The sequence below is a fragment of the Podarcis pityusensis genome (assembly GCF_964106645.2).
Source record: "Podarcis pityusensis genome assembly, chromosome: 5".
NCBI classification, from domain to species: Eukaryota; Metazoa; Chordata; class Lepidosauria; order Squamata; family Lacertidae; genus Podarcis; species Podarcis pityusensis.
This window is the reverse complement of record NC_138032.1, coordinates 90,739,609-90,751,698: the sequence shown is the minus strand read 5'-3', so window position 1 is coordinate 90,751,698 and position 12,090 is coordinate 90,739,609. Positions and strand designations below refer to the sequence as shown.

General features: G+C 43.8%; 1 protein-coding gene across 1 annotated transcript; it reads left to right on the top strand.

Moving 5' to 3' along the window:
• The first annotated feature begins 3,941 nt into the window (after positions 1-3,941).
• MSMB (microseminoprotein beta) lies at positions 3,942-9,671 on the top strand. The gene is made up of 4 exons (XM_081007372.1): positions 3,942-4,066; positions 5,542-5,629; positions 7,038-7,140; positions 9,533-9,671. The coding sequence occupies exons 1-4, from the start codon at positions 4,016-4,018 to the stop codon at positions 9,660-9,662; spliced, it is 372 nt and encodes a 123-aa protein (XP_080863498.1). The 5' UTR covers positions 3,942-4,015; the 3' UTR covers positions 9,663-9,671.
• Positions 9,672-12,090: the final 2,419 nt, after the last annotated feature.

Below are 12,090 nucleotides of genomic sequence, written 5' to 3'. Positions count from 1 at the left end.
CTATTTTATTTTATTTTATTTTATTTTATTTCGTTTCATTTCATTTCATTTTCAATGCTTTGTGCATCTGTATCTAATTTTGTTTCCTTCTAAAATTTATTGATTGGCGTGTGTTTTCCTTTTTGTAAATCTACCAAAGAACAGCATAGCATAAAATAAAATCAGAATTAATGTGTTTTCTCAGGACTGGGAAGGGGGTGCGTGTGTGTCGTTGGTAAAAGGGTGGTATAAATGCTCTGGGTGATGACAAAAAAGAAGGGTCAAGGAGGGTCACTTGGCAGGGGGGAGTGAGAAATGTCCCTATTTTCATCTGAGGAATGTTGGCAAACTTCTCAGATGAACTTGGCAAACGTGTTCACACATATGTGGTTGTTGTTGTTTAGTTACTAAGAATGACAGGGGAATTCCATACAAATCTGGGGTGGAGGAGGAGGCTAAATGCAGGGCGATTTCCAAGAAAATACGCTGCTGGTGTTGCATTGGGACCAAGTGGAAGGAACCTTGAATGAGGAATGGTTCTTGGGTTCCATAGATTTCAATATAGAAGCTTTGCCACCCGCAGAACTGAGTTCGGTGGAATTGTCAGCATCAGACGCTCTCAAAGGTTGCTGGGTAAAGAATAGAGGGCAAATACATCATTTTCTCAGAACTAGCAGGAACCTTTTCTTTACCCGTCCTGTTTGTTTAAAGCAAATTTTATTTTGCAACATTCCCACCATTGTACCAAGCTTTAAGGCTGCAGTTTACACTTGTCACGTTTTAATTAAGTAGAAGGTCAAATCGCAACTAACACACTGAGCCAGAATTTCAGGGCACCAAAGGTGCTTGCATCAAAGAGCTCAGTTGCTGAAGCCCATGTGCAGATGACACAACCTTGATGGCAGAAAGTGAGGAGGAATTAAAGAACCTTTTAATGAGGGTGAAAGAGGAGAGCGCAAAATATGGTCTGAAGCTCAACATAAAAAAAACGAAGATCAGGGCCACTGGTCCCATCACCTCCTGGCAAATAGAAGGAGAAGAAATGGAGGCAGTGAGAGATTTTACTTTCTTAGGCTCCATGATCACTGCAGAAGGTGACAGCCACGAAATTAAAAGATGCCTGCTTCTTGGGAGAAAAGCAATGACAAACCTTGACAGCATCTTAAAAAGCAGAGACATCACCTTGCCAACAAAGGTCCGTATAGTTAAAACTATGGTGTTCCCAGTAGTGATGTATGGAAGTGAGAGCTGGACCATAAAGGAGGCTGATCGCCGAAGAATTGATGCTTTTGAATTATGGTGCTGGAGGAGACTCTTGAGAGTCCCATGGACTGCAAGAAGATCAAACCTATCCATTCTGAAGGAAATCAGCCCTGAGTGCTCACTGGAAGGACAGATCCTGAAGCTGAGGCTCCAATACTTTGGCCACCTCATGAGAAGAGAAGACTCCCTGGAAAAGACCCTGATGTTGGGGAAGATGGAGGGCACAAGGAGAAGGGGAGGACAGAGGACGAGATGGTTGGATAGTGTTCTCGAAGCTACCAGCATGAGTTTGACCAAACTGCGGGAGGCAGTGGAAGACAGGAGTGCCTGGTGTGCTCTGGTCCAGGGGGTCATGAAGAGTTGGACATGACTAAATGACTAAACAACAATGTGGCATTTCACTGGTCCATCTGGCCTGACATTGCAAAGTTAGGTCCCCCAGAGTATGGGACTTATTAAAACTGATTTTCCTTCAGCTTTGGTCACCTATTTAACTTCTCCACCAGTAGGAAAATTGACTTTCAGATGTACCCCAAAGAAAGTCACACAAATAAAATGCCTCTTGAAAGTTATTAAGCAGGACATCATTTTCAATTTAAAAACAAAAAAAACCTATGACTTTATCATCGTAAGACCTTCCGTTTCCCCAAAAGATAATATAATTACACATGAATCATCAGGGTCAGCAATATGCCACAATACAAGGTACAAAAAACCTATTTGTTGTCTAAGTAACCTCACAGTTTTAAAAACACAAACATGGTGTGCCATTAACATCCATATAATTATAACATTAAGGGACGCGGGTGGCGCTGTGAGTTAAACCACAGAGCCTAGGACTTGCCGATCAGAAGGTCGGCGGTTCAAATCCCCGCGACGGGGTGAGCTCCCGTTGCTCGGTCCCAGCTCCTGCCCACCTAGCAGTTCGAAAGCACGAAGTGCAAGTAGATAAATAGGTACCGCTCCAGCGCGAAGGTAAACGGTGTTTCCGTGCGCTGCTCTGGTTCGCCAGAAGCGACTTAGTCATGCTGGCCACATGAGCCGGAAGCTGTACACTGGCTCCCTCGGCCAATAAAGCGAGATGAGCACCGCAACCCCAGAGTCGGCCACGACAGGACCTAATGGTCAGGGGTCCCTTTACCTCTACCTTAATTATAACATTATAACACAGGGGGTGTTATTTCCCACTGATAAGTAGCCCTCCTCTGGTCAGATTTAATGTTAATATACCCAAACTGAGGATTCAGAATTCTTCATATATTCTTCGTGTGCAAAAAGAATTTAGCAGAGAGAATATTTAAGAGAGAGAGCCTTCTGGCGGTTCCCTCACTGCGGGAAGTGAGGTTACAGGGAACCAGGCAGAGGGTCTTCTCGGTGGTGGCGCCCGCCCTGTGGAACACCCTCCCACCAGATGTCGAGGAAATAAACAGCTACCTGACATTTAGAAGACATCTGAAGGCAGTCCTGTTCAGAGAAGTTTTTAATGTTTGATGTTTTATTGTGTTTTTAATATTCTGTTGGGAGCTGCCCAGAGTGGCTGTGGCAACCTGGCCAGATGGGCGGCATATAAAATAATAATAAAATTGTTGTTGTTGTTATACTGAAAGGCCTTTTTGGTATTCTTGCAAATACGTTCGTTTATTTCAGGACTGGCCCAAGACATTTTGGCCCCTGTGGCAAACCGCCAAATAGTGCCTCTCCTCCCCACTAGAGAAGAAGGAGTGAATGATGATCTATATCAGGAACAAGTGGGGAAGAAAGATTGACATCAGGATCTGTTGCCCCTGGGGATCCTGCCACCCGAGGCAGTGGCCTCACTTGGCCTCATGTGTGGGCCAGTCCCAGTTTATTCATAAGCGTATGGTTCCATGTTTCGGTCAACCAAGGTAGCTGACCTGTTCACTTATTTTATTTTAGCAGCTTTTATCCTGGTTATATTGCTTATGCTATGGTGACAAAAGCAGCAAACTTAGTTAGTTAGAAGGACAGATAAAGGTTGAAGGCGGGGGAATGGCATTTTAAACTGGAAAATAGGAGTCTAAGACAGTAGTCCTATACTCAAGTTATCCAGCAGTGAGCTCCATTGAGCTCAATGGAGCAGATATGTAGGACAGTGATCTAGTTTATTGTGTTGTCAAAGAACAGAATGCTGTTGGGACACTTGTTATGGTCACTAAAACTGAACATGGAATATTTAAGCCATTTTTAGAACAAATGAGAAAGGCACATAGGCAAAGAGTTCAAGTTAAATAAGCAAATAAAGTAACTTTTTATTCATGCGTTTTGGAATCAGTGGTCTAGAACTGAAATGTCTCATTCCTATCCAAATGCACTTCACATAAAACAACTGTGAGGGGTAATTCATTGTTTATTCCAGGTGACTTATTTAAACTTTGAATAGCTTACCCATAGCAGGTCAGGGCAACAATAGCTTTCCCCAAATGTGCTCTCCCCGACATTTGCGCTTTCCCCAAAAAGCTCTTTGATGGTCTGCCAGAACACAGATCCCTTGAACTTAATTCTTCCTCCGCTTATTTTTGAATCAAAGTGAGGCGACTTCTTCATCATTCTCTTGAGGTTACAAGCAAACGCAGGTGATCCGTATTAATGATCCATTGGCCTAACACTATGGTTCTAAAAATAACGTTGGAAGGCTGCCCTCCTAGAAAACGAGACCAGGACAAATGAGACAAGCTTGCCTATTGTCCGATTCTGTTCGGGTTCCTGCAATTTGGCAACTATTGTTAATGCCCCCAGTATAAATTCACAAACAATGTTTGGAAAGCCTCAGAGGTCTCAGGACGTGTGGGACGCCTCTGTGATGGTGAGTCACTCTCTTGTGGAATGTATGGTGTTAGATTAAGAATGTGATCTTATATATACTTTCATGGAAGCAACTCGTGATGACTTCAGTACTTTCAAATATCACTCTGATTCTTCACAGAGTTAGGCACACACAAATTCATTGATTTAAATTGGCTTAAGGTTTCCTAGGCATGTATAAGGCATTGATTTGTGTTCTGTTCTGCAGTCTTTTCATACAGCTCTGTTTCTATTCTTTTGCAGTTCAGGTTCTGATGAAACTATTATTATTATTATTATTATTATTATTATTATTATTATCATTATTTAAATTTGTATACTGCCCTATACCCACAGGTCTCAGGGCAGTTATGTCATTAAACTCTCCATCCACTAATATAATAATGCAGTCAGCTGTCGAACGTACAGTGGTACCTCGGGTTAAGTACTTAATTCATTCCGGAAGTCTGTTCTTAATCTGAAACTGTTCTTAACCTGAAGCACCACTTTAGCTAATGGGGCCTCCCGCTGCTGCTGCGCCGCCGGAGCACAATTTCTGTTCTCATCCTGAAGCAAAGTTCTTAACCTGAGGTACTATTTCTAGGTTAGCGGAGTCTGTAACCTGAAGCGTATGTAACCCGAAGCGTATGTAACCCGAGGTACCACTGTAATCCGTTCCGGAAGCCCATTCGGCTTCTGAAATGTTCGACAACCGAGACACGGCTTCTGATTGGTTGCAGGAGATTCCTGCACTCAAGCGGAAGCTGTGTCGGACGTTTGACTTCCAAAAAATGTTTGAAAACCGGAGCATTTACTTCCAGGTTTTCGGTGTTTGGGAGCCGAAACATTCCAAAACGGAGGCTTTTGGGCTCCGATGTTTGGCTGTGTCAAATCCACACCAATGCAAAGGAAACAGAATGCAAATCTGTGGGAGGGGGGCCATCAGCCATGGATCATTTGCGAACAGCAAATACCCAACATATTATCTGGATTGATATGCATCCTGCGCGTGGGATGAATAAGCGAACGTTGTCAATTTCCATTCCTGTCAGAATTCTCTGACATCTCTGGGCGCCTAACCTTCTGTTGGGTCAGTGGTCATGGGTTCTAGGACAGGAAAAGAAGGAGCGACGCCTCAAATGGTCCTAAACAATGATGGTTGAGTATTTTAATTTCATACAGCTAGGATTATCTTCCTAGGAGCAGCCTTCTCCAAGCTTTGACTCTCAGTGTTGTTGAACTATAACCTGCTTCGTTCCTCAGCACTGGTCATGCTCTCGGGGCGGGGGGGGGGGGCGGGGCAGAGCGATGCTGGGTTTGGAGACCCAAGGTTGGGGAAGGCTGTTAAAAATGTTTAATCTTCCAGCAATATTTTTAGACTTTACTTCTTCTTTTGCTTTCTGCGGTGTCTGCTGCTTCGCAAGTCCATTCCAACAATTCACTGTAACAACTGAGATACTTGTTCCAATTTTTTTTTTCTCTCTCTCTCTCCCACAGAAGTTCCTGCTGTTCTCCTTCCTGGTCCTTGCCCTCTTGGGGACCTTGTGTAATGCCCAGTGCTCAATAAAACCAGCTGACGAAAAGGGTAAGAATTCAGTGTTTGAATGTTGCCATGTTTAGAAAAACAGGATTTACGGAGGCAGAAGATGCTCCTCACGATTTTTCTCCAGCATAATCTAGGGTTGCACAAGAAGGACAGTCCCATGAGTTACTCTGATGTTACTCAGGAATAAAGGTGATTGCTGCAGAGATGCCCTGAACTTAGAGTCTCTCTTTGCAGCCAGTGAGAATTGAGCCTTTTGCTATCTATATCGCCCAATTCCACCATATGAGAGGTGTGTCTTCTGATTCTAGGGTTATGCTCTACTGCAACCTTTGCCAGGTGTTTTGGATTACAGTTCCCGTCAGGGTTAGGAAGAAAATTGCGGAAAAAGAACTGGACATTGACAGTAAATTTAGAATATTGCATATTCAGAGTGAATATGGGCTTTCAAAACCTTTTGCTGGATTGGGAAGCAGCAGGCACAATACCACCTCCATTTTACCTGTATTCAAGGTTTGGCAACTTGGTGCCAAAACTATCATGGCAGCAAATTGTGGGACCAGAGGCAGCAGAAGGGCCAGGAAGAGGAGAATGTGTGTGTGTGTGTGTGTGTGTGTGTGTAAGCTGGCACAGGTAGATCTGGCTGACTGTTTTGTGTAAACAGAAGTGATGTTTAACACAAGAAGCAAGAATGGATGTTCTGAAGTTGAGACCCACACCGTGGCCTCCAAGATATTCTAAATTCATTCCTTCATTTATTTATTTGACAAGGCTTATAAACAGCTTAGTTGTTGTTGTTTGAAAAACAACTTCTAGGCAGCTTACATGGAATGATAGAAAACATTTGTTTATTTATTGCTTCTTAACATTTATATAAAAGGGACGCCGGTGGCACTGTGGTCTAAACCACTGAGCCTCTTGGGCTTGCTGATCGGAAGGTTGGCGGTTCCAATCCCCACGATGGAGTGAGCTCCTGTTGTTCGGTCCCAGCTCCTGCCAACCTAGCAGTTCGAAAGCACGTCAAAGTCCAAGTAGATAAATAGGTACCGCTCCGGCGGGAAGGTAAACGGCGTTTCCTCTGCTGCTCTGGTTTCGCCAGAAGCGGTTTAGTCATGCTGGCCACATGACCCAGAAAAACTGTCTGCGGACAAATGCTGGCTCCCTCGGCCAATAAAGTGAGATGAGCGCCACAACCCCAGAGTCGTCTGCGACTGGACTTAACTGTCAGGGGTCCTTTACCTTTACCTTTTTAATATTTATATAATGGCTTGAAAAGAAAAAGAAGCTCAAAGCAGTTCATAAGCAAATAGCAAAAAAGTCATGGACAGGTTGACTGAAGCTTCACTGAAGCAAGTCGTCTTGTAGCAAGCAAAAACCCCAGTTTCTGACTCTGGTTTTTATAAATTTCTAGAGGCCGACCAGCATTGTTTGTTTGTTCTGCACATTTCAGGATGCTTTAAACATGGGAGGTGGCACCGTGTGAATGCTGTATGGAAAACTAACAACTGCCAAAGATGTGAATGCAAGCCAAAAGAACTGATATGCTGCAGCTTGTAAGTTCAAGTTCTAAAAACAAGTTTATGGGTGTTTTTTGTGTTTTTTAATTGCTGGCATTTCTTTCTAAGTACCCAAGAACATATGAGACACGTGGTTACATATGCAACCCTAGTTTATCCAGTACATGCTTGGGGCTGCAATGCTATTTATAGCCTTACCTGCGAGTAACTCCATAGAATTCTATGGGACTTGTTGTTGTTTAGTCATTTAGTCGTGTTCGACTCTTTGTGACCCCATGAACCAGAGCACGCCAGGCACTCCTGTCTTCCACTGCCTCCCGCAGTTTGGTCATGCTGGTAGCTTGAGAACACTGTCCAGCCATCTCGCCCTCTGTCATCCCCTTCTCCTTGTGCCCTCATTCTTTCCCAACATCAGGGTCTTTTTCAGGGAGTCTTCTCTTCTCATGAGGTGGCCAAAGTATTGGAGCCTCAGCTTCAGGATCTGTCCTTCCAGTGAGCACTCAGGGTCAATTTCCTTCAGAATGGATGCGTTTGATCTTCTTGCAGTCCATGGGACTCTCAAGAGTCTCCTCCAGGACCAAAATTCAAAAGCATCAATTCTTCGGCGATCAGCCTTCTTTATGGTCCAGCTCTCACTTCCATACATCACTACTGGGAAAACCATAGCTTTAACTATACGGACCTTTATTGGCAAGGTGATGTCTCTGCTTTTTTTACTCCAAATACAGTAAATTTTTTACTCTTTTGCAACTACCACCTGCTACTTATTGCATCCCAAGCCAACATATCCCAGTCAACCATCACACATAAAATACCAGTCAACGCTACCTTTCTGCACATTTAATTTATATTCAGTAACGATTTGGGGCTCTTGAACACTGAGAATGTAAGAACATTGTTTTATTTATATACTTAGAAATCAACAACATTGCTTTCACTTCGAATGCTCCCCTCTCCTTTGTGGTGTGAATTACCTCAGCCCCCAAACTCATTTGCGGTCCTGGGGCTAGTGAATTTTGCATTGGCATCTCCAGGTAAAGTATCGGCTAAAGCACCTCTTTAACATTCCTCAAGAATAGCATAAGAGCCATCTGTCTGTACTTTCAGGACTGAATGAGGCTAAGCAGATTTCTCTCCTAGGTTAGCTAATGACACTGAAATGCCAGTTCAGGTGTTCAAACTTTAGCACATGTTTTCAGCCACTGCGCTTGCAGACCCTCCAAGTGTCCCTGATTTCCAGGGATAGTCCTGGATTTACAGAAGCTGTCCCCAGGGCTTCCCCCCCTACCAGAACTCACCGGAACTCAGTTCCGGCACCTCTCAGGTGGGCACCATTGCCATTATAAGAAAACAAGGGAGGTGTTCGTGGTGAATTCCAGCAACTCTTTTTCTAGAAAAATAGCACTGGATGTTCCTGTTTTCATCAGAAAAATGTTGGAAGGGACATCTCTGTTTTCATTGGTGTTAAGTTGTGGGTGAACATATCAGATGACACAGCGATTCTTCAAACAGCTCTTGTTTATTCAAAGGCCAGAACAGAACTGAACTGAACTGAAGGGTTCAGTCAGCCTGCTTATACAGTGGTGCCCCGCAAGACGAATGCCTCGCAAGACGAAAAACTCGCTAGACGAAAGGGTTTTTCGGTTTTGCGTTGCTTCGCTAGACGAATTTCCCTATGGGCTTGCTTCGCAAGACGAAAACGTCTTGCGCTTTTTTCTTAAAGCCGCTTGAAGAGGCGCAGTTGCGACGGACCGTGCTTCGCAAGACGAAAAACATCGCAAGACGAAAAGACTCGCGGAACGAATTATTTTCGTCTTGCGAGGCACCACTGTATAGAGCTCCAGTACAACGTAACTGTAACAATTTTCTAAAACTATCCAATCACTGAACGTCACTTTCGATCCCTTATTTGCATAACTATCTACAGTATCCCCCTGCTGGCCCAGGGTGAGAACTTCAGTACATAACAATTGGAGAAACGTTGAAGGGTATGGAATAGGACAGGCATAGGCAAACTCGGCCCTCCAGATGTTTTGGGACTACAACTCCCATCATCCCTAGCCAACAGGACCAGTGGTCAGGGATGATGGGAACTGTAGTCTCAAAACATCTGGAGGGCCGAGTTTGCCTATGCCTGGAATAGGATGTTCCTATTTTCATTGGATAAATATTGGAGGGAGTGCACTTGTATGTAAGATTGCTGGAAAGTAATGCCTGTAATAATTAATATGTCGGGTTAGAGATTGTTTTCTGCCATTGAATGCATTCGCATGCCTCTGAAGTGGTTCTTCGTCTAAATTCCATTCCTAAAGTTTAAAACCACAAACGCTGCGGCCCTCTGGAGACTGTGCTGATTTTGACTCTAGTCCTCTTAGTTTCCCTGTCATCTCTGCCATATGGCCTGACTCACTGTCTTCATTGTTTATAGAGTTTTCAGACCTATCAACTACGACAGGGAGAAGTGTGTTGCCATGTTCCACAAGCGAAGCTGCTCTATCCGTGTGGTGAACAAGACCGATCCTGCAAAACGTTGCGAGGTCTTTGCTGGCGTTGGTTAACACCTGTCTGTGGGTTTCTATTCTGGCCAGGTCTTTTAGGAAGACAAGGGGCAATAGGTCAAGGAATGTAATTCTTCACATTTATTTAGGGAACCACAAATGTACTAATTTCAACCTTTCCTGGTTGTTATCTTCTCAAATACTCCACCTCTATTACTAAGCAGCTTCTGATTTTGTAAGATGAGTTCATTCATTGTTTTTTTAATCAAAAAAAAGAATCGCAGCTTGATTACTCAAATGCACCAAAAAGCTATCATAGATGCAATGATTTAGTTTGATTTCCTGGTCATTCATTATCTAGTACAGTTCCTGAAACAAAAATTCCCCTGTAGGAACGAGCTACAGAAAACATTCTCTAACTACTCTAGTATGAAAACATTGGAAAGCAAACTGAAATTTTTCAACATGGGAACAATCAGGTGTCAAGTCAAATTTCAAAAAGAAAGTATATCTTTCAATACTTGCATTAATATTAAACCTCAAATATCTGAAAGACCGTCTTTATCTCTTCAGACCAACTTCCATATTAAGATAAGCTGAAAGAGATCTTTTGGTAGTTTCAGCATCCAAAGAAATGGAAGAAATGGTGATCTGGGAGAGAGATTTGTCTGTGCTGAGGGATGTATGAATATGCCTGAATCCATTCCAATATTCATTTGAACTGACACTTGGTATTTTCTATTCTACTGCGACTGGTTTATTTTGCACAAATTTGCGTTCTGTTTTTTATTTAGGATACAGTAGAAAGACATATCCCAACCACCAACAGATATTTACAAATCCAGTACTTTCCCTGTGTGTTCCAGAGGGGCAGCCCCATTAGCATTTTGCAACAAAAATAAAGAAAGAGCTTTAAAGACAAAATGAACTATGTGACCCACCACAAAGCCATCCGTGGCCACAAACCTAACAAGGGGCAGGTCCACACCACACACATCTAATGCACATTTAAAGCACATGATTTCCCTCAAAAAATCCCAGGAACTTCAAATGATATGAAACCTTTTGTGCAAAATTGTTAAGGGAACCAAGTAGCCCATTTTTTTTAATAATAGTTTTTATTAAGTTTTCCATTTTAACAATCCAATCACATCACATTGAATATTCCAAATTGTACAAATACATATCATAAAGTCCAAATATTTTGTCAAATTATAATTTTTTTGTTGGGGTTCCCATGCTTCAAGTTCAGTAGGGTCCAATCATCTCATGTTTCTACTGCCTTGAGTGTCCACTAGTCCCTTCTTTAAATTTCCTGACAGTAAGAGCTGTTCGACAGTGGAATTTGCTGCCAAGGAGTGTGGTGGAGTCTCCTTCTTTGGAGGTCTTTAAGCAGAGGCTTGACAACCATATGTCAGGAGTGCTCTGATGGTGCTTTCTGCTTGGCAGGGGGTTGGACTCGATGGCCCTTGTGGTCTCTTCCAACTCTATGATTCTATGATTCTAAATCCCAAGTAGCCCATTTTTAGCCTGTGGAAAGCATTAAAATGCTCTTGTACGGCAGTTGCAAGAAGGGGTTTTCCATGTTGATCCCTGCAACCAGTCCCTCCCCACGCATGATCTCCTAACTGAGGGCCTTCTGAAGCTTCTCTCGCTGTGAGAATCATCAAAATCACAGAATTGTAGAGTTGGAAGGGACCCCAAGGATTATCTAGTTCACCCAAACAGATTGTCTGAAAACTTGTTATATATTTATTGGTCTGTGTTTGCCTGAGCTTGAGTCTGGACTAAGGATTCTGAGCCCCTGTGTTCTCGATACATGATATCCAATCACAGAACATTTCAGGATTTGGGCCTCTGCCGCTGGCCCTTAAACTCCGAGTCATGATTCACAGCTTGGAAGTTTAGACAGCCAATCACGTAGGGAGTGGGAGTGCCCCAGGCCTTCAGAAATGTATATAAGCAGTTGCTTTGCCTCTGTTGTCCAGTTCTGTTGGGTCAATAAAGGTTCTTGCTGTCGTTGCTGTGTCTTGCCTCTTGGGAACCCACCTACACTTCAACTTATATACTAAGTAAAACTGAAATAAAAAGGTATCTGTGCTGGTCCCGAGGGCTAACCATGCGGCGAGGTCTGAGTCCAGTCCGAGGTCAAGGGTGTGGTATGGAGGCTGTCTGTCAAAGCTTAAGCGAGGTCCAAGGCAGGGAGTCGGGTGAGGTCAGGAACTCTGGCAGGAGAGCAGAACAGGGTGCAGGCAGGAACAGGCTACCAACAATGTTGCTCCCGCAACCTGGGACTGGCTGGCTTTTATCTGCCCCGAGGCATAGGGCGGCCCCGGTCCACAGATGACTCGCCTCTCCTGGCCTGGAGGCGAGCACTCCTCCTGCGAGAACTTAGTTCCCTCCACCTCTCTGCCCTGAGCCTCTGCAGCTCAGGAAAGGCTGGAGGGTTACCAGACCCAGAGGCAACCTCAGCTTCCCCTGACGGGGC